General features: G+C 36.4%; 1 protein-coding gene across 4 annotated transcripts in view; it reads left to right on the top strand.

The window, feature by feature from the left end:
• Positions 1–24,039, top strand: part of LOC127840995 (uncharacterized) — a 47,193-nt gene that overhangs the window by 13,919 nt on the left and 9,235 nt on the right. For 3 of the 4 annotated variants that reach the window (XR_008030664.1, XM_052369474.1, XM_052369476.1), the window contains 14 exons: positions 855–963; positions 1,441–1,592; positions 3,763–3,883; positions 4,904–4,978; positions 5,753–5,985; positions 7,544–7,694; positions 10,249–10,392; positions 10,970–11,147; positions 14,591–14,661; positions 15,167–15,396; positions 16,741–17,762; positions 18,700–18,979; positions 19,584–19,779; positions 21,061–21,189. Coding sequence is in view for 3 of the 4 variants with exons in the window: in XM_052369474.1 (XP_052225434.1) it covers positions 855–963; positions 1,441–1,592; positions 3,763–3,883; positions 4,904–4,978; positions 5,753–5,985; positions 7,544–7,694; positions 10,249–10,392; positions 10,970–11,147; positions 14,591–14,661; positions 15,167–15,396; positions 16,741–17,762; positions 18,700–18,979; positions 19,584–19,779; positions 21,061–21,189 (3,091 nt within the window). In the remaining variant the exon portion in view is untranslated. The remainder of the gene's footprint in view (positions 1–854; positions 964–1,440; positions 1,593–3,762; positions 3,884–4,903; positions 4,979–5,752; positions 5,986–7,543; positions 7,695–10,248; positions 10,393–10,969; positions 11,148–14,590; positions 14,662–15,166; positions 15,397–16,740; positions 17,763–18,699; positions 18,980–19,583; positions 19,780–21,060; positions 21,190–24,039) is intronic. The other variant, XM_052369475.1, reaches the window with a different exon arrangement.

Raw genomic sequence — 24,039 nt, 5'->3', positions numbered from 1 at the left:
GAAGCTATATGAAGTCTAATTTTGTAAATATGTGTGTGTAGTACTGTAATTTGTAACAGTTTATGTACAACATCGTGATTATTTTCACACATTTTAATTCATTAATCAAATTGTGTGTTCATTATCTGTCTTCTGATATATGGTAAAGATGAGTAAAATGTTTCCCCGAAAAAAACTTTACCACTCACTTTTTTTCTCCAATACAACAAGCCCAACGTCTTCCCCAAAATCAGCTTATTAACAAACTGTTCTTTTATTTTTATAGAATATATTCAAATAATGAAATTGTATGGTTTTCATAAAATCTCTCATCAACATTTAAAATCTCTCACCAAAATTTGACAAATGAGAGAAATACTCTCACTGAAAACTTGGGCCAAAATGGTCCCTGTAGGCTACTTAAATTATTCATTAGCCTGGCCCTGATGAGCTTGTATACAACATGTATTTCATTATTATGCATGCTGATCAGGACGAACATATCAGAAAGCATTTGCATTTGGTGCTGTTGTCAAGATTAAAGCAAGTTCATGTAATACAAATTGTTATTAATGTACATATATAGGAGGTGAACTCCTATTAAATGAATAAAAAGAGCTTATTAGTCACTTTTTAAACACAGTTTTATTGCCAAATATTCAACTTAATGCATGTGCGCGTGTGTGTTCGAACTTTTGTGGCCATCATAAAAAAAAACTGTTATTTACGTTGTAATTTCCATTATATTATTTATTCTTAAATTTTTGTCGAAAGCTTGTTGACAGCCTGCATTTGTACAAAATTAAATCTGACAGAGTAAGTGTAAGATCTAAATGAACAAATCCCAGATAAATACGCAGTTTTGCCCATTTTAGGCCCTGATGAAGGAGATGGCTGTGCGACTTACCAGCCTTAAGTCTATACAGACAGCTGCAGAGGAGCTGATCAAACAAGCCACTGATTTGCAGGATGGTGATGCGAAAGGTTGGTGCCAGGTTTTTAACTTGTGATACAGTGTTGCAAATGTAGCTAGACATGAGGATAGAGACAGGGAGTTTCTACATGTGTACTTGTATAACCTGCAATCTATAACTAATCAATCAGAAATATCTGCAAATTGATATGGTCTATGTCACGCATCAAAACTAACATTGTGGACGATGAGATCAAGGTGGATCATGATCAGTTTGTGCATCTACATTGTTGGGTCAGAGTCCACATTTGTCACTATTAGGTCATTGATGCCTATCAGATGTCTAATGAAGCATTTCAGAGACTTCCAGAGAATGGTGTGGGCCCTTATAAGTAACCAGACTGTATGGATGCACAGGCTGATCTTGGTCAACACTAGTCGCTGAAGCAATGTTGGTTTTATCAAAACTTGCCTTATATAAATATGAATCCAACAGGTTGCCCTTATCACATTGCACATCACAATTATTGGGCTAATGCTTATTGCAGATATTCCTCATGGCACCAACAAGTTCTGGGATGAACTGCAACAGTTGACACATACGCTGAAGCACATGTCTGACAGGCTTGGCAATCAGGAGCCCACGGTGGAGCCCACGGTGGAGCCCAGCCTCATCCGGGAACAGCAGGAAACACTAGAGGTGAGTGTCCAGTGCTGGCACTGTAGACTCATATATTTTTGTGTTGGTTTAATTTACATGCTCCGATAATTGCACACATTTAAAACCAGAGCTAACATTTAACCTGCGCTTTGTATTTTTATGTGGTAAAGGTAAGTGTCTGTGTATGCATGCGTCCTGTAAAAGTTTGTCCAGAGCATATCTGCAAAAATATTAACATGATTCAAGTCAAACTTGGAGTATAAGTAGTTGGTAATTAGAAGGTGAGCACCTGGCCTTTCATGTTTCAGTAAAATGATCCTTTGGCAGGGGAAATGGGTGTTTGTGACCTTTTTATGCCCCCGGTAGGGTGGCATATAGTGATCGCACTGTCCGTCTGTCTGTCCTTCCGTCACACTTTGCGTTTAGGTTTCGAAAAATGCTCATAACTTCTATGTCCCTTGAGATATAACCTTCATATTTGGTATGCATGTGTATATGGACAAGGCCTTTCCATGCGCACAAAAATTTTGACCCCTGTGACCTTGACCTTGAAGTAAGGGTCTGCGTTTAGGTTTCAAAATCTGCGTTTAGGTTTCGAAAAATGCTCATAACTTCTATGTCCCTTGAGATATAACCTTCATATTTGGTATGCATGTGTATATGGACAAGGCCTTTCCATACGCACAAAAATTTTGACCCCTGTGACCTTGACCTTGAAGTAAGGGTCTGCGTTTAGGTTTCAAAATCTGCGTTTAGGTTTCGAAAAATGCTCATAACTTCTATGTCCCTTGAGATATAACCTTCATATTTTGTATGCATGTGTATATGGACAAGGCTTTTCTATGTGCACAAAAATTTTGACCCCTGTGACCTTGACCTTGATGTAAGGGTCTGCGTTTAGGTTTCAAAACCTGCGATTAGGTTTCGAAAAATGCTCATTACTTCTATGTCCCTTGAGTTATAACCTTCATATTTGGTATGCATGTGTATATGGACAAGGCCTTTCCATACGGACACAAATTTTGACCCCTGTGACCTTGACCTTGAAGTAAGGGTCTGCGTTTAGGTTTCAAAATCTGCGTTTAGGTTTCGAAAAATGCTCATAACTTCTATGTCCCTTGAGATATAACCTTCATATTTGGTATGCATGTGTATATGGACAAGGCCTTTCCATGCGCAAATTTTTTTTGACCTCTGTGACCTTGACCTTGAAGTAAGGGTCTGCGTTTAGGTTTCAAAATCTGCGTTTAGGTTTCGAAAAATGCTCATAACTTCTATGTCCCTTGAGATATAACCTTCATATTTGGTATGCATGTGTACATGGACAAGGCCTTTCCATACACACAAAAATTTTGACCCCTGTGACCTTGACCTTGAAGTAAGGGTCTGCGTTTAGGTTTCAAAATCTGCATTTAGGTTTCGAAAAATGCTCAAAGACATAACTTCTATGTCCCTTGAGATATAACCTTCATATTTGGAATGCATGTGTATATGGACAAGGCCTTTCCATACGCACACAAATTTTGACCGTCTGTCTGTCTGTGTGTCTGTCCAAAAACTTTAACATTGGTCATAACTTTTGCAATATTGAAGATAGCAACTTGATATTTGGCATGCATGTGTATCTCATGAAGCTGCACATTTTGAGTGGTGAAAGTTCAAGGTAATCCTTCAAGGTCAAATGTAAAAAAAAAAAATAAAAAAAATCCATGTGCATCTCATGGAGCTGCACACATTTTGAGTGGTGAAAGGTCAAGGTCATCCTTCAAGGTCAAAGGTCTTTTTTTTTTTTTTTTTTCCAAAGTGGCGCAGTAGGGGGCATTGTGTTTCTGACAAACACATCTCTTGTGATACCTGATATGCTGTAAACATTGATAGCTTACAGCCAACATGCATGTAATGACTGTGCATGTATACTGGAGTTTATATCATAATAATCGTTTTTTTTATGCTAACCAAGATATATTGAAAATTTGTATGGTAAAGACATTCTTGAAATATGAAGTCTTACTAACCCTAAATAAGTTTCAGATATTATTATTCAAGAAGTAACTAAATAAAATAAAAACAAAATATTCTTGCCCCAGAATTTAGTGTTATATGGTGCATTATTATTTGAGCTCACACCTTCATTGTATTAATTAATATTTCCCATGGCGATGCATCTTAATGATTATATACCTCTTTTTGTATTGACTATCCTAATCAGATCTCCAGTGATGAAGAAGTGATCAATGTTGATAACAATGATGAAGATGATGATGAGGTGATAGTGAGGAAATCGCAGCTCAAGAAAAAAGGAAAGAAGAAACCTAAACTGTTTGATTTAGGTACGCTGCAGTTTATAATTAAAATGTTATAGTAGATACTAGATGTTTTACATATAAATTATGCCCCCTTCAAAGAAGCGAGGATATATGTCTTTGCTGCTAGCATTTGTCTGTCGGTCAGACCAAGACCTCTGGTTTGTGCACAATATCTAGAGAATGCTTCGAACTGCAACCATGCAAACTGGTATGATGGTTACTTGGGAGAAAAGGAAGACGTCTATCAATTTTGAGGTCACCAGGTCAAGGTCACAGGGGTTTGTCACTGTTAATCTGTTTCCGCTAGATATCTTGAGAATTCTTTGACCTAAGAACATGAAAATTGGTACTATTTATTTTGAGGTGAATGTGAAGGTCAAGCGGTCTTATTACAGGTAATTTGTTATAGTGCTAGTTTATTATCTTTGATCTGGGATCATGCAAATTGGTAAAGTGGTTACATGGAAGGAAAAGAAGACGCATTTTGTTTTTGAGGTCAAAGGTAAAGGTAAAATGAGCTTGTATCTAGATTTCTAGATGACATCTAGCGAATGCTTTGACCTACAATTATCTTAATTGGTATGCTGGTTACATGGGTGAAAAAGTGATATTTTGACATCAACATGTCAAAGGTCAACATCAAAAGGGCTGTTAACAGGAAATTTGTTTCCACACAATAACTTCAGAATGATTTGACCTATGATTATGCAAATTAATGTCATGGTTACTTTGGTGGAAAGTATGATACCTATTAAATTGAGGTCATCAGGTCAAAGGTCAAAGTTATAGATGCTTTAATCATGAAATTGGTTTCCGCACAATACAAACATCTCTTGTTAATGATTGAATATCACTACTCAAGTAGCTATGAGCAGTTAAGAAATCTTCATCTATTTATAAAAAAAAATGAGTTACCAGTGTTTTGTGACATGATTTAAAGTATTTCTGTTTCAATGAAATTCAATACATGCAGAGCATCATGGTAGGAAACCAAGTAATAGAAATAAGATCTATGTATTTATAGAATGGTATTTCTCCTTTTAGATGAGGATGAAGATCCAATTCCAAAGGAGAAGAAGAGAAGGAAATCCAGAAAGATTGTCCATGTAGGGGGGTCAGGTAGGTTTGGTTGGAAGGAGAAAGATTGTCCACATTGGGGGGTAGTGGGATTTAGTTAAATTTGGATGGAAGGAGAAAGATTGTCCACATTGGGGGGTAGTGGGATTTAGTTAGGTTTGGATGGAAGGAGAAAGATTGTCCACTTTGGGGGGTAGTGGGATTTAGTTAGGTTTGGATGGAAGGAGAAAGATTGTCCACATTGGGGGGTAGTGGGATTTAGTTAGGTTTGGATGGAAGGAGAAAGATTGTCCACATTGGGGGGTAGTGGGATTAAGTTAGGTTTGGATGGAAGGAGAAAGATTGTCCACATTGGGGGGTGGTGGGATTTAGTTTAGGTTTGGATGGCAGGAGAAAGATTGTCCAAATTCGGGGGTAGTGGGATTAAGTTAGGTTTGGTTGGAAGAAGGAAGATTGTCCACATTGGGGGTCAGGTATGTCAGCATAGTTAAAGACATGATGGGCTTGTCACAAGCATTGTTCTTTCGGTATTGTGTAAAATCTTTTCTTTTCCCTATTGTTAATTTCCCAAAAAGACAAAGTCGCATCAAGTTGTAATTTTTCAATTGTTTATGTTTTAAAATGCCATTTTTATGATTTTCCACATGAAAAATGTACATGCGCTGTCAAACTAGCATTAGAGGAATCAAGCTGCCCGAGAGCATTGTTCACTTGCCATGGGGAGCGGCTGAGAATGTTACACCCCTGCTACCAAAGTGACACTGCCACCTTGATTTCAATAAGAAATGAGAAAACGAACTGCTTTTTTATGTACAGATGGTTACGCAGAAGAAGATGTTCTGGAGCCGACACCTAAGAAAACGTTTATGGACAAGTTCTTGGCAAGCAGGAGCCCTGGAAAAGACACAAATGCATCCAAACCAGAGCCTGCCAAGAAGGTTGAGACAGCCAAAAAACTGACTGAAGCGAAACCGACCGTCTCTGTTTCAGCCTTCTTTGGTGAAGCTAGTATTCATCGGGTGGAGAGAAAAGTGGTACCAGCTAAGAAGGTACTACTTACAATTACTGGGATTTTATTTGAATCATTTGGTTTGAAGAAATTGAAAACAAAGTTGTTTGTTTTGGGAGTGTTTTGCTTATTTGGTCACTTGCTTTTTAAAATTAAAAGTCTAGTCTAGATTGTTACAAGAATGTCTTTCCTGATAACAGCGCTTAAGCTAGCAAGTAATAGCAGTACTGCATTGCCTTTATTCTTATTAAATATAACAGTGAATATTTTATCACATGCTATACCTTGTTTTCAATGTAATACAGACATTACGTATTTTTTATGCCCTCTTCTTCAAAGAAGAGGGGGTATATTGTTGTTTTGCCTGTCTGTCAGTCTGTCTGTCTGTCACAAACTTTAACCTTGGTCATAACTTTTGCAATATTGAAGATAGCAACTTGATATTTGGCATGCATTTGTATCTCATGGAGCTGCACATTTTGAATGGTGAAAGATCAAGGTCATCCTTCAAGGTCAAAGGTCAAATATATGGGTCAAAAGCGCTCAAAAGGGGCATTGTGTTTCTGACAAACACATCCCTTGATATCAGCCTTTCATGAAATGTTTTTAGTCCATGTGAAACTGTCTTAGCCATTGTCACGAAAATTTGATACATGTGAAAATAAACGATTCCACAGTATGAGACATGATTTAGGAAAAGAGGCATTCAGACATCTGAGACATGTAGTTGATTGTTTTCATACTCCTCCATAATGATGTACAAACCTTTCTGATGATAAGAGAACAGCATTGTCCCGATTGACTGTTCGTAGGCTAATTTTGACCAATGCTGAATCTCCCTTTTGCTAAATACTGTTCCATATGAGGCCTATAGCCAGAGAACATTTGGATCTACACTAGTACATATCTCATATTTGGTAAGGAGGTTGTTTGTGACTAGCAGATGGCCCCTATTGATTTAGAGGCTAGTAGGTCAAAGCTCAAGGTCACACTGACCTTTACTTTTAAACCTTGTTCGACTAATAACTTGAAAAAGCTAGGTCCTACAGTCCCAATATTAGGTAGGGAGGATGGTCATGACCATTAGATGACTCCTGTAGATTTCGAGGCTAGTAGGTCAAAGCTCAAGGTCACAGTGACCTTTACTATAAAACCTTTTCTGACATAGCTAGAGAACACTTAGCCCTACAGTTAATAATTATATTTGACAGTGAGTTTGGTCATGCAGATGATCTATTTAGTTTGAGGTCACAGTGACCAAAAAAGGTTTTGGTGATCCCAAATTGGCAGCTTAAACTCAGTGTAATGTGACTAATTTGTTGATGCTAGCATAGCATATATATTTTACAAATATTTCTTGTTAGGCCCAATGGTGATATCTTTAGGGCTTTGCCACCATTATAGAGCCAGGCAAGTCTGTGCATCTGGCCAGGATCCACATTGATGACAGACTCAACATATCAGAATTTCCAGTGTCAATTTTAGGAGTGAAATCCCTAAAACTAGTAATGGGCTGTTGCAAAATTAAATTGGACTTGCCTATTTTCAATATATTTAGAAGGTAAAGTGTTATTGCATCAGTCCATGGTGTTTTACAGGAATTAGCATTACAGAACTCAAATGTGAACCCTCTGAACCAGCCAGTAGATCCCACTTGTGAACTAATGCAGATAGAAGGCGACCTTTTGCTGGGGCAGCCCAATGCCACCAACCCCCATGACAGACAGAGCAGGACGAACTATGGACTCGGTATGATACTGACTTCAGTTTAATTTTCTCAAGTACCATAAAGAGGTCACTTTCATGAGTTGATATGTTACATGCAAGACCCAGGTCCTTAGTGTCAAGGTCAAAGTCATACTTAGAGGCCAAAGCTAAAAATAGGGTATATTTTTCATGTCCGGTCAATAACTTTGTCTTCTCTTGATGGATTTTGAAATAACTTTTAAAAATTAATACCATCACGAGACAGTGTGTAACGTGCAAGACACAGGTCCGAGCTCTACAGTAAGGGTTACACTTAGAGGTCAAAAGTAAAAATTGATTTGTTTATGGGTCTGGTCCATACCTTGTCATTTCTTCATGAACTTTAAAAACATTTTTTTTTTAGTTAAAATATAAATTATTATCTTTTTTTGTCCAGATGTTGAGAAGTGACCAGTGATAGTGTTGCTAACATGTGCTCCTTCAGTAGTAACACACCTGCATGAATCTTAGGAAATGCAATTCTGCCTGGATTTATGGTATCGATATAAGTTCATTGATACACCTTAAATATGTACAGTTTATTATTTATATGGCGCTGAGCCTGGTTAGCTTGGTTGATACAATTAAAAAAAAATTGCAGTGTTCTATTGTCATGGACATACATGTATTAAAACACCAACAATGAAAGTAGAGAGAAAGTATACGATCTGCAGTCTTATTGTAAACCTTCAAGAATCAATGCACTAGTATGAAATTTGCCAATATTTGTAAGCTCAGTCAGTAGAGTGTCTGACAGACAGTAGAGTGTCTGACAGACAATCCAGTGGTCAAGAGTTAGAGCCCCAGCCTGTCCACATAATTTGTGTGGGGATTAGTCATGAAAATATTTCTACAGACATTTTCCCCCTACCTCTGATTGAAGTAGGGCAGCTGTCTTCACTGTCATAAATTAAGTATGTGCACATTATACCGGTAACCCTCTTAAAAAGACTTAGCTTGTGTAGGAACAGTGTAAGTAGGTGAACTGACTGACATAATATGACTGAAATGCTGTTAATATGGCGAAAAACCCCAAAACAAAATCCAATGAAATTTGACCTTACAAGTGTCTACTGTCTATGCTTGCAATATCCTGCACTAATGCATTTAATTAAACATGTATGATTATGCCAGAGTTTTATATAAAAATCGTAAGTGGGTGTGTTTTTGACCACACTTAAAGCGCATGTGTTAAACAGGGATCACTTTTGACAAATGCCTTTATGAGATTATATCCCATTAGCCTTGAATCAATGAGATTTTGACAAAATGAATGGGATTTTTTCTTTTTACGTCATGTAACAATGAGATTTTACATCAGCGGACAGCCTTCATTACAATGAAAATAAAGCATCTGTGCATTTGTAAGAACAATTTATCTTTGTAAATAAACAAAACAGTTTTGAGAACGTCATGCATGTCCTACTTCTCTACCCAAATACACAGCAATAAACAAACACATAGTGCATATGTCACCAGAACATGTGTCTCATGGACCTGTTATCTCACAGTTTGATCCGTGTTAGAAAACGCTTATAACTTTAAGCACCATTTTCGAGTCCGAGAACAACTCGTGGACGGTGATTTTCGCACAATATCAAACCTGTTAAAGGTTAGAATATACCAAATGCGAATTAAATATTAAATGACGCAATCGAAACAATCAATTTCGCTTAAAGGTTAGACTATACCAAATGCGGACTGGTAGTAGAACTCGTTATCCACATTTTTCTCAGTTAATAAAATAAAATATTTTGTTTTGAGCTTGTTTTTTCCCATTTTGAGATATACTGTATATGTTGGTATCAAATTCAAGCTAATGCAACGTAGAATGAGAAAAATAAAAACAAGCTGAACTCCTATACTCTTAGTGGAGTTTACCTGTTCTTTTACAACATGGTATGGTTTGTGAATGTGTTGTGCACGCCATCAGAAAATACAGTATGTTATTTCCGGTGACAATATCTTTCTTGGGAGAAACATTTTTTTTTTTCTAACATGCCTTATTCAATGCAGAATGGACATATCTTTTTAGTCATGTATGGCTATGGTACTCAATCGTAACTTGGTCATAGTGTAGTTTGCGCCTAAAGTTCAGGAATTTACTATAGAACAAAGAAGGATTTCATTTGGTAGTGTCTAACCTAAAGCGAGTCGCTGTCGGTAAAAAGGGGGATACCCACAGTTAGGGATTCCAAGTGTCATTTGTAAATGAATAGGCTTCATACGCGGAGAGGGGGTTAATTAAAAATGAACAATAATTATATGGACATGCCACTCGTCCTAAAAGGAAAATGCAAGCGTCTAATGAACCACAGATGATTAAACAAGTTACCGACAAGTCTCCATTGCAGTGAAAAGTCGCAAATTAGGAAAGAGATGCGCGGATGCGATTTTTAATCGCATTTGAGTAAATTTTATGCGATTTTCGTCAAAATAACGCGAGAATATCGTGCAATCGCGCCCAAAAGTGATCCCTGGTTAAATATATTTTTTACCAGTACAATAGCATTATGTTGTGTCCCAAAGTTGTTCAAAGATTACTGGAAATTTTCAGGAAGACAAGTTGCTGTTGTTGATCCTTCGAGGCAATTTTCTGAAAATGAATTGGGATGTGATTACGATGGACTACCATCAGATGATGAGAGTATTGTACTTTCATCTGGTTCAAGCTATGCACCATCGGTACTGTCAGGAGAGGGTATGTGTATTTCACATAAAGATATGATAGGGCTACTATAATTTAAAACAGGGTTTTAAAGCAAGACTTAGCTAATGTTAACATTTAAATGATTTAAACTTAGACACAAAGTGCTCATTTGTGGTCAGCAGTCATCTGTCATTTTGATTCAGTGTACTTTGTGAGCATTTTTGGGGAAGGCTTAGGGAACTTGTGTGAATATACAAAGTTTTAGTCAAGAAGAATTGGAATTTCATCCAAAAAATGTTTGGGGAATTTTATTTTCTGCTTCTTGGGAACTATGACAACTACATATCAGGATTTGCATGATGTCCTTCGTTTTCAGATCTTTCTAGTGAGACCTATATTAAATATGGGGTCTATATAAGAACCCACAAAATTTGTGCCCCTTAAATGTGTTAACTTTCATACTGGAATTGAGCTAAAGCTTTTGTGCGCAAACCATTGTAAGATAATTTTGTTAATTCAGACCTTTATCATATATATCAGTATAATATTGTGGACTGGAATTAGGGGAGGCATACATGTATGTTGTTTTAAAAAACAAGCTCTTGTTTATATTTTACACAAACTGTAGATAATGAAGATGACGATGAAGATGACGATTCATCTGTTATAATTCCTGTAACACAAACAAACAAGAGATCTTGGACTGCAATAGGGAGAGTGGCTTCTAGTGAAGATATAGGAGATAATGAGCCACCCAGGAAACAGAGGACTTTACCAGTGTTGGGGCCATCCACATCTAGCGCGTTGTAAGTATTAAACTAGGAGGACTATGCTCATGGTCAGAGTATGTATGTGTGCCTTTTTAAAATTAGCATTGGTAAATTGGCGTTTTCTTAATACAGCTTTTTAGTATAAACATGAAGTATCCCTACAAAATACAGAGGGGATTAGTTTTAGCATTGTCTGTCTTTCTGTCCGTCCTTCCTGTTTTGTGTCTGGAGCACTATCTAAGAAACCGATTTTAAAGATTTTAAATTTTATTTTAGACAAGAAAGATTTGCCTAGGTCAATCACCTGATTGGGCAACCAGAGTTGTCAATTGACCAGTCAATATGAGTATTAACCGGGGCGGCGGTCAATACTGGTTTTATCCGGTCAATACTGGTCAATACTGGTCGATTGAAATGACCATCCATTTATCTCCTATCATAGTTTTAGAAAGAAGCTATAACCCTCTATTTTACTCACCAGTTTGTTAGATGTGTTATGTATTGTGAATTTTGTATAAATGAATGACTTAAATATGAAATAAACTCCAATAAACAAATTATCTTAACATTTTGACCACATAAAAATGTTGATTGACCACCTTATCCGGGCATATTGACCACATAAAATTCCCAATTGACCAATTACCTGGGCATAAGGACTACTTAGAAATCCCATTTGACCACCTGACTAGGCATATTGACCACATAAAAATCTCAATTGACCACCTTATCCGGGAATAATGACCACTTAGAAATCTCAATTGATCACCTGACTAGGCATATTAATCGCATAAAAATCTCAATTGACCACCGTATCTGGGCATAATGACCACCTAGACATCTCAATTGACCACCTGACTAGGCATATTGACCACATAAAAATCTCAATTGACCACCTTATCCGTGCATAATGACCACTAAGAAATCCCAAATGACCACCAGACTATGCATATTGACCATTTAGAAATCTCAATTGACCACCTTATCTTGGCATAATGACCACTTAGTAATCTTAATAAAATGTCAATCGACCACCTTATCCGGGCATATTGACCATATAGAAAACTTAATCAACCACCTAATCCTGGGGTAATGACCTTATGGAAATCTCAATCAACCACTTTATCTGGGTATAATGACCACTTAGAAATCTCAATTGACCACCTTATTTGAGCTTAAATAACCACATTGATATCTCAATCAACCACTTTATCCAGGCATAACAACTACACATTGAATATTTGAATCTCAATTTACCACTTTAACTGAGCATATTGGCCACATACATTGACTATCATAATTTCAATTGACCACTTTATTAAACCATATTAATTATTAACCACATGAATTGGCTATCAAAATCTCAATCAACCACCTTATAAATATAAGAGAATATTGACCACCACATACACTGGCTATTAAACTTTTAAGTCTCAATTTAGTATCTTATCACTTGCATTGGTGAATACAATCTCAATTGTCCACCTTTTATCTTAAAGCATATTAAATGCAAAGTTTGCTAATGAATAAAATTTCATTTTTCCACCATATTGGCCTTAATTTTAAATTTATTTATTTTACCTCATACCAGTATTTACATGATTTTATTTAATATAAAAATAAGGAGTTTCTATACTTTAATAGATCTACATGAAATATACAAGTGTTGATACTAAACACAAAGTGGTTATGATCACTAGTTGAATAACCACAGAATGGATCAAAATATTCATTTAAAAAACAAATTTATTTTTTACACAACTTCTTGACTAAAAAGGGTCAGCTGTCTTTAGCCTGCAATACGATCATCATTAACCCTTTACCTCCTCGACATTATTTTTCTTATGCATGCCTTTATGAACATGAAATAATATATGTTTATGGTATTCAAATTTAAAGATCTTGCCATTCATTAGGATACAGAGTATAAGCAACATATTTACTTTTTGAGAGATTAGACGATACCCATATAATAGAATCTGCTCAATTTGCCAACATTTTCTCAGATTATTATATGGTTAAAGGGTTTACAGGGGCATACATGTGCAATCAACACCTTTATGCTAAATCAGACTAGAGGACTACTACACCAAGATTAGTTGGGGAGGGGTTAATTAAGATATTGAATAATCAACAGGTATCAGGTACCCCAATAAAAATAAGGAGGAGTGGTGCTTACCATGATGAATATTATATTCAGGTAGCCAATCATTTACAAGTAGGTGTGTCATAAAACATGTCAGCTGATTGAACCATGACAGATGTTTAATCCACACCATGTTATTGCAACCTGCTGTGAAGCTGGTAGATTATGATTGATGTTTAATCTCATGCTGAACTAGGATGACAAAAACTGATTCTTTGACTATATGATTGTTGGCATTTTCAACATTGCTATTGACCACATATAATGGCTATGAAAGTCTCAATCGACCACCTGTTCCGAGCAATTGACCACATACACTGGCTATGAAAATCTCAATTGACCACCTCTTATGAGCAATTCACCACATACACTGGCTATGAAAGTCTCAATTGACCACCTCTTCCGAGCAATTGACCACATGCACTGGCTATGAAAGGCTCAATCGACCACCTCTTCTGAGCAATTGACCACATACACTGTCTATGAAAGTCTCAATTGACCACTTCATCTGGACAATTGACCACATACACTGGCTATGAAAATCTCAATTGACCACCACTTCCGAGCAATTGACCACATACACTGGTCATGAAAATATCAATTGACCACCTCTTCCAAGCAATTGACCACATACACTGGCTATGAAAATCTCAATTGACCACCTCTTCCGATCAATTGACCACATACACTGGCTATTAAAATCTCAATTGACCACCTATTCCAAGCAATTGACCACATACACTGGCTATGAAAGTCTCAATCGACCACCTCTTCAGAGCAATTGACCACATATACTGGTTATGAAAATCTCAATCGACCACTTCATCTAGACAATTGACCACATACATTAGCCATTTAAATCTCAATAGACCAACTAACCTAGCATATTGATCACATACATTGATTCACTGGCTAATACAATCTCAATCAATCACTTAATTAAGGCCTTTCGACAATATAAACTGGTTATTAAACTCAAGTAACCACTTTATTCAGGTATATTGACCTCTTACACCCGCTATTTAAACCTCAATCGACCACCTTATCAAAGTATATTGACCACATGATCAGGTCTTGCAAACTTCAATGGTCCATATATCCAGTAATATATTGATACACAAATGTATTTAACTGCATATTTCATTGTATATCTGATATTTCTACTATGAGTAGTGTATGATTAAAGAAATATGCTGAAAAATGTAAAAAGAAAAGTTAATATTTTCTATTGACCAGTATTAACCACTTTGGGAGTATTGACCGTGGCGGTTTTAACGGGTTAAAACCACGTGGTTAAAACCGGGGACGACACATGGTTGCTTGTCTATTTCAGTGATGCTACAAGCAAGAATACTAGTGATGGACATCATGGGAAGACGTGGAAGAAATCTTGCTTTAAAAATGGTAAATGAACACTTAAGGCCTAAAGAAACTTGTTTGTTTGCCCTTATGTCTTTTGCTCTATAAAAAAAGATTTTCTTAAATGTGTGTGTGTATGTGTGAATGTGTGTGTGTGTGTGTGTGTGTGTAATACACATATACACCATCAACCCCACAATACACGTATATACCAACAACCCCACAATACACATATACACCATCAACCCCACAATACACGCATACATCATCGATCCCACAATACAGGTATACATCATCAACCCCACATTACATGTATACATAATCAACCCCACAATACACGTATACATCATCATCGCGTGCGTGTGTGTGTGCGTGGCATTGACATTTAATATTATTCCTATCAAAGGTTTGCTTAAAATTTAAAAAATGCTGAATTTGAAAAATGTTGGTGGGGGTGGGGGGAGACCTATTTTTTGTGACAAAAACAAACTTGCTTAGAAAGCAGTTGATTTAAGGCATCATCCAGATCTTGCATTTATATCAATTTCAGTTTATGTTGAATCCTACAAATCCAATGATGGCAAAAGGAACTATTCTAAAAAGAGTTATTGCTACTATTGCAAGAACTTGTACAAGTCTAAGATGTCAAAACACCTATTTGCTGTCCATGCAGCAGAACCAAGGGTGAGGAAAATAAGTCAAATGGAGCTGAAAAGCAAAAGTAAAAGAGCAGAGCTACAGAAATTAAAGAATGAGGGTAACTTCAATCATAATGTTGAGGTAAGCAATATTTAGCAGTGACTTTTTAGCTCACCTGAGCACGAAGTGCTCATGGTAAGCTTTTCTGATCCTTGAATGTCATTGTGCTTCATCAATAATTGTTTCAAAGGGCAAAGGACAAAATTTGAAAATCTTCTTTTCTGAAACCAGGAGAGCTAGAGCTTTGATATTTGGGATGTAGCATCATCTAGTGGTCCTCTACAAAGATTGTTCAAATTATGCCCCTGTGGTCAAAAATGGCCCGTTCCGGGAATCAACAAATCTACATAGAGTTATATAGGGAAAATTCATAAAAAATCTTGTCAGAAACCATTAAAGTTAGAGCCAAGATATTTGGCATAAAGCATCAACTAAAGTTCCTCTACCAAATTGTTCATATTATGCCCCTGGGATCAATTTTACTCGGGTGAGCAATTAAGGGTCATCTTGGCCCTCTTGTTAGTTATGGTCATTTATTTTTCATCCATGCTCCTTAGCCATACCATACTTGTCACCTACATTCCTCTTATACACGTGTACTGAGAAACAAAAGAGAGTTTACACTTTTGTTTTGTGAATAATTTTTTTTTTATCTTTCACCAATTTGGTAAATGATTTTTTGAATGATTTTAAAAGGAAAACTTATGCATGTCAATGTTGGTACTCCGTGTAGCAAAACTCTGCTTTTACTTTTTGTCTTTATGGCAAAACTCACAGATGCACTAAGAGCCGTGTGGGTATGCTTGTAACAACTTCAATAATGACATCATGTCAAACGTTGTTCCTCGCGAAGTCACTGTATTTATTCAATCAATGGTTTGAAATTCATTTCCAGTTTTTATTTTAGGTTGATAATTGTTTTCATTCAAAAGAAATTAATATTTAGGTACACTGTTAACTTTCTTTTGCCTCTCAGTATATGAAATCCTTCATGTACACGACCAAAAGTCCTTAGATCTTTGGCGTGAAGAATCAACTAGACTAAGAGGTTTGTTGCATAAGATTGGCCTATTGAACTTGTTTCTCAGGGCCAACAAAGTTGTATGTATTGGCAGAAATTGAAAACATGGGCTATTTTCAATATCAGGTACATTATTTTACATGTATGTGGGAAAATAAATGAATGTGACCATGACCTACTTTTCCATCTTTAAGCTTCAAATTCGATCCACAGGTTCCTTTAGCTTGATCATTTGAAGAATAAGAAGGGCTTTAATAGTCATCCTGTTGTTATCATTGGTTTTCAGTTAAAGTTAAGTGTGCAAACGCTATAATCATGAATATCTAAAGAAAATGTCACTACAGCATATTTTCTTTGGAGATATATGCAGGACTATCATAAACATCTTTATTCTGTTTTAACAGGTTCTTCAGAAAGGAGAGGGGAATTTGATTGTGTACAGGAGACCAGGCGTCCCAGCAAATGCATATGACTATATTCACTGTCGTTTTTGTAAAGGTTTTTACCATCACAAACTTCTATGGTCACATGTCAAAACCTGCAGTTTCAAACCAGATGGGGCTGAAAATGACACTGAGAGAAACTTCATTAGAGAAGCTAGATGTGAAATAGCCCCATTTCTTCAACAACAGGATGAAGATATTGAAATGTTAGATGAAGTTATTGATAAAATGAAAGAAACCAAAGAAAATCCTGGTCTGAAGAAAGTTTGTCAGGAAGATGAGTTAATAAGACAGTTTGGGTTGTATCATCTGGGAAGATTGGGACCACTGGAAGAGCAAAGACTGAAAGACCAAGACAATGTGAGAACAAAAATGAGAAGCTTAGCCAGACTGCTTGTAAGATTAAATGGAGAGGAACTGTTCAGCTATCCTTTAAGCCATTTCATCTGTGCTCAAAAATTTGATTTAGTGGCAAAAACTGTGAAAGAAATGTATCAAGAAATTGGTTCATCACAGCTGGGCTTAAACTTAGGACATTATATAAAACAGGTAAGCCTGCTGAAATCAAGCATGTGCCTTCGCAGACAGGACTGTAGGCGGAAAAAAGAGGCAAACGAGTTCACAGAAATGTTCGATGCCGAGTGGAAGGGAAAGGTTTCATCAGTCGCCAACAGAAGCAAGCGTCTAAAAGCAATGAACAAAAGATGTGAACTTCCTTCTACTGAAGATTTAGTGTCCCTCAAAAAATTTCTTGTGGAAGAAATACAAATAAAAATGGAAAACCCAGCACCAACATATCCCGAGTATGTGTACATAACACACTTACTGATCGCCCGCATAGCACTCTTCAACAAAAGAAGAGTAAATGAGGTCTCTGAGCTGAAAGTGAGTGACTTCCAGAAGCGAATAAGAGGAGATGAATTAGACACAAACACCGAAATCTACAATTCCCTGGCTGTCAGTGAAAAGGCTCTGTTAAAGAGGTAATGCTCAATATTCCTGATTATGGCATTCAAAACTGATTTCAGATGTTTTAGTAGTGTATCAAATTATAAGTACCTTTTAAGTTTGTTGGAGTAAGACAAGGTATTCTGGATTCAAGGGCTTTGATTGTGTGCACCCTGAGGCACAAGAGAACTGTAACAAAACCATTCCCCAAGGACTGAGAATTTTTCTCACTCTTTGGACAGATTTGTCCGCCAAAATTTCAGTCTGAGATAGATTTGTCTCAAACTACCTGACTACTACTGACAGACTAATTTTCATTCGTAAGAATTTGTAAAAAAGCTAGTCATGTTGCAAATATGCATATCCAAATAACTGAAAGAGTCAACTACTATTTTAACGATACAGCACTTGCAGTAGTAACAAGTTATGTGTTTAAATTGTCAATTGGTCACACTTGTTTGTTTTTATACTCCCAAAGGAACATAGTTTGTTATCGCCTCGGTGTCCGTTTGTCTGTACGTCACAATTTCAAATCTGTGTTTTAATTATAGATTAATTTAAAGGTGAGAAAAAACAAATTTACCCCCCCCCCCCCCCCTTGAGTTGTGGATAAGGAAATCTGACCCCTCCGGTTAGATATAATTAATATATGTCCAAAAACTAAGGCAAGCCTCATTTTTGGACATATATCTCTAACCCTCAGGGTGAGATTTCCTTATTTACAACTCATGGGACTGGTAGATTCACTTTGTCTTACCCTGACAAATGTGGCACTTGTGTTTTCTTACCACATACTGGTCAGTTCTTTTAAAGATAATATTACAGCTTTTGAGGTCTCAAAAGTACTGATGTCATCAAACACATGCTGGAGAATTAAACGTTACATTTGGAAAAACAGTAATTTATTGACAAACATATAAGTGTCAGCATTCTTTCTGCTATTGTAGGTAGTAGTTACTTTTATCATTTCAGAATGGAACTTCTTGAGGTAAGAGGGAAGAGCACTCGGGGACTGAGGAAGGTGTTTGTAATTCTAAGCACCGACATGGTGGAAGGTTTGTCGCACCTCTTGATGGTTCGTGCGCAGGCTGGTGTACCATCAACAAACACGTTCCTATTCTCCAGATGTACAGATTCACCACAGGATGGCTGTGAAGCACTGAGAGTGGTCACATCTAAGTGTCACAATCTTGCCTTTCCAGAACGGGTCAGGACAACAAAACTGAGAAAGTATTTGGCAACTACTACTCAGGTAAATAGGTCTCTTAAAATTTTTGCTGCAAGGGGAAGCGAATGTCCAATTGTTCACTGTCTTGCATTATCCAATTTTTCAATGATCCTGAAATTTTACCTGATCTAAATTTATTAAATTCAGTTCAAATCAATAATCAACATTTTCTGTCTCAAGACATCAATAAAATAAAACCACTTTGCATCATTGCATTTCTCTTTATAATTCTTTCACTCATTTGGAGTCATTCCTGTTTTAAAACATTGGTTTGGAAGAAATTCACAGTAAAAAAATCTTTATCCTGATCCAGATTTGCAATTTCTTTGTGAACAAGGGGCCATCTTAAATAAATTGCTGAAATACCAACCCTATTTTTTCTACAGCATAATTCCTGTTTTTAAGTATTACATGTTAATATTTGATGATCAGCATGACCAAGCCTAAAAGACTTGATAAAGCCAGCAAGCTCCATAGAATTATTCCACAGAACAGTTTAACCATATATCCCATATTGGGTAGGGAACAAACTCTGTAACTATCTGATGTCTGACCAGTCTAAGATCACATGCCATAGATTATGGCATGGCCATGGCACTCTTAATTGATAGGTTATCATATTTTACAGATAATGGATATGAGAGATGATGAGCTGAAGTTAATTGCTGATCACATGGGACACTCTGTTGCCATACATACTGACGTGTACAGAATGCAGACGTCAGTGCTTGAACGAACAAAAGTTGCAAGGGCTCTTCTAGCTTTAGAAGATGGTAAACTACAGGGGTTTAATGGTCGCGACCTTTCGTCGGTCAGCCTTGATGGTAAGTTGTTAGCTAATATAGGAATAAGGATATTCACAGTATCTGTGCTGGTTAAAACTTAAGCTCAACTGTGCAAAAGTTTTAAGATTTTGTTAAACAACAAGTATTTTTTAAACCTTAAACTGTCAGTTTACCCCTTACTCTATACATGCAGTAATTTTTTTTAGCTCACCTGAGCCTTAGGCTCATGGTGAGCTATTGTGACCGCTCTTCGTCCGGCATCCATCGTCCCTCAACAATTTGCTTTAAACAACATTTCCTCTCAAACCACTAGATAGATTTTAACCAAATTTGTCCTGAAGCATCCTGGCACTGATGTCTACAGTAGTTGTTCAAATCATGACCATAGTATCAAGGTCAAGGTCACTGTTGTTAAAAACAGAAATTCAGTTGCAGCTCAATAAATTGAATTTGCTTTGGCCTTTTGACTCCAAACTTAAAGTATGGGTAACTTATATCAAGAGGCAGCTTGGGATTGTTACCCAGATGTCTGTGATTAAGGTCACTGTTGCTAAAAATGAAATTCAATTTCCACCTAATAACTTGAGTTTGCTTTGGCCTATTGACGCCAAACTTCGTATATAGGTAGCTTATATCAAGAGGCAGTTTGGGATTCCTACCTAGGTGTCTGTGATCAAGGTCACTCAGGTTGCTAAAAATGAAATTCAGTTTCCATTTAATAACTTGAGTAAGCTGTGACCATTGACACCAAACTTGGTGTGTGGGTAGCTAATATTAAGACACAACTTTGGATTGCTACCTTGTTGTCTGTGTTAAGGTCAAGTTCTCTGTTGCTAAAATAGACTACACTACACTTATTAAACAGTTGCGCTAGGTTCTGTTTGCATTTATTTCTGATATGGTGCTGCAAAATTTATGGACCCTCTACAGAGGCAACTGATACGCAGGTGAGCGATTCAGGGCCATCATGGCCCTCTTGTTGGTGGGAAAGGTTTAGATCGAATTCCTGACTCACTCCCCAGTTGAAATAATGTCGCATTTAAAATGAGCATAATATGTTTACTTTGCTTCATTTCTGACTTTTCGAATAGTCAAGAGTGCAGTTGTTTCCATCTGGCTCTTGTTATTCTTCCACTACTTCTGATTTATGTAGGGAAGTGGTCAGTCTGGTGTAGGTTTGTGCTTAGTTACCAACTTAGGCCAGAGCCCTAAGTATGCCCAGGAATGGTGAGTAGGTTAACTGACCGCCATGATATGACGGAAATAATGCTAAAAGTTGCCACACACACTCTCAGCAGAGCAACACATCCTTTCTTGCAGAATTGCCTGAACCTGAACCTGAACCTTACAAAGCAGGGTCATTTGAAGAATTGTCTGAACCAGACAACAGCTATGAGGATGTTCCTGAAGTTGAAACAGAAGCTGTACAGAAGCCTCATGCATGTACAGGTATTTATTTTATATGAATACTTTTGTAGCTGTAAAAAGTGTTGTGTCCTGACTGACTAAAAACTGAAGTTTCTCTTTAATGAAACTAAAATCAGCCCAGGTTGGTTGAGTTAAAATACAGTTTCCTCTGATGTGAAGGCTGTAGGTATTAGCCTCAGCTAGGTCATTCTAATAAACCTGATTATCAGAAGAATAGTCTGAGCTATTGTACTCGCCCAGGCATGACACCTTGGTTAATGTTTAGCATGCAAACACTTTATCATGAATATCACAAAAACGTCAAATGTATTAGCTTGAAACTTCACATGTGTCTGCTCCACTATCACATCTACTGCCATAATCAAGTTTGATTACTCTAGTTGGAATAGTTATTGAACTATGGCCTTTGTTTGACAGTTGTGATAGTAAATAGCACTCTCATATCAGTGTACTTGAAGAGGTTGCTGTGGAATTGTGATGGCATTTACCACTTTTTACAACATCCTTATGTCAGTGAACTGGAGAGATGGTTTGACACAATCCTGATACCAGTTTACTTGAACAGGAGGCTGTTGAATTGTGACATCATGTAAAAAAATTAAAAATCCTGTCAGAAATCACAAGAGTTAGAGCATTGATATTATGTATGTAGCATGGTATTATGGTTCTCTACCAATATTGTTCAAATTATGGCCTGGGGTCATAATTGGCACTACTCCAGTGTTGCTAAGTTTTCATAGGGTTGTATTGGGAAACACTAGGATTCACTTAGTTTATTATTAATATTAGTTTAAAGACTTCTCGGCTATCGCCTTGGTCAATAATGACTTTTTGATGCATATTACATCATGTATTAGAGCTGAAAAGTTCATAACGGTGTAATATGAAGTAACCTGTACAGAGTTTGGCCTCTATTTTAACTAGAGGTTTGAAGTCTGCTCATATTATGCCACTGGGGTCATATTGGCCACACCCTTTATATGTATATATTTATGTGGTCCACCTTTATATGTATAGAAGGAAATATTCCATCTGGGCCCTCTATTTTGCAGTGTTAAACTTAAGGAGTCTAACTATATTTGAAGCCTATTATAGATTTTTCACACTTCTGAATATTTTAATTATGTTTAAAGCATATACATCGATAAAGTACTGTTTTAAAATGTCATTAAGGTTTATATTTTTAATGTTTGCATTTGCGTGTCATAATTATGAAAAGAAAATTGTTCACATTCCAAAGTTTTTGATTTGCGATAAAATTTACAATTGTGTTTCAATTTCATTCAAACAAACTTTGTATTGTAAATAATATCAATATGGAGGGAACCGTGTTGCAAAATTTTGATATCCGAATGCGTTTCAAAGATATTGAGAAATAACCATTTTTTTTTGCTATTTTTATTACCCTCTATTACTTCAAATAACACAACTTTCTTTTAAATTGGACAATAAAAATTCTGTGACACGGTTCCCTCCCCGGGGGATAGATTTTGATGTGTCGAAAACCGCCTGAAAATCAGATAACAAATAACAAAACTATCCCAATTCAAAAACTCCAAACGATTGGAAAATCAGTTCTCTAAAATCACGCCCACAAAGATCTAAAACCCTATCAGACAAGTTATCAGGGCAATAATCCATATCTATCGGCTAATCAAGTTGCAGATCTTTCGACAATCATCACATAAACCAATTCATAGACTCCGTCCAACAAAATAATCAACAAATGTTGTAATTAGGCTTGTCACATGCAGCAATAACAGCTCATTATTTTTACTAAACAAAATGATTCTTGTCATAAATGTGTTGTATACAATGCCTGTGTTATTGTCGCCATTGTGTATAACACTGTCACATTAAATATCCAACCTACACCTCTTCCAAACCTACAAGGGTAACATGCTCACCAACGCCTATGACAGTCTCCTTCAGCATTGTGAAAATAACATGGTCACACATCTAGAAACATTCCTCATTTCTCACTCGGTAAACATGTTTGTAAATCCTTTCACAATAACATACAGCTCTTAGAGCTGCTATTCCGGCCCTTCATGACTTTGATTTTTAGTTTCATGAAATTACATTAATTAATGTTCTTTTAAACATTTGTGATAATTAAGATACACGAAATGTCTTAAAATAAGTGAATATAAAATATATGTTCTGTTATTAAAATTATTTTCAAGTCGTATTTTAAATAATACATGAAATAAATGATCTAAATAACATATAAGATACTTTGAATAAAGGCAAGTTCATAATCATTCTTTTAATAATATTTTTTTTCAATATACTGAAATTTCTTTTAAAAATAATTATATATTATTAAAGTAGAATTTTACCGTATAGTATAATATAATACTATCTCGTTACTCAACATTGATATTGTAAATATCCTCGCCAATTGAATTGAAAAGGAATTTTAATATGCCCTATTACATACCCCTTTCCATACAAAAGAATAATATGCATTTTAGTGCAGTGCATTTGAACATTATTCCAAGCGTGGTTAATATTGTTTTTAATGTGTTGATGGTTTTCAATGGGTTGTTACGGTTACATAATTAACGCAATATAATTATTCTCAACACCTTTCTCAAACAATACAACATGTACCTAAAATGCACCTTTCTTATGTTGGCCACTGTCAAAGTAACCGATGATAATTGCGATCTTTAAATGACATAGTCACGCTTCATGTCAAAAGACATTAATTTTCACATGTTAAACGGTTTCTCCGATGGGTGAAGCAAATTGTGGAACATGTTGTTTGATGCTCTAAATTGGTTGGTAATTTAGAAATAACTTATATATTATGCAGATACTCCCCGTATCATCATACACGGGTCCCGTAAACCAAGATCCACGGCA

Source organism: Dreissena polymorpha, chromosome 8, assembly GCF_020536995.1.
Source record: "Dreissena polymorpha isolate Duluth1 chromosome 8, UMN_Dpol_1.0, whole genome shotgun sequence".
NCBI lineage: Eukaryota > Metazoa > Mollusca > Bivalvia > Myida > Dreissenidae > Dreissena > Dreissena polymorpha.
This window is presented reverse-complemented; position numbering and strand designations above follow the sequence as displayed.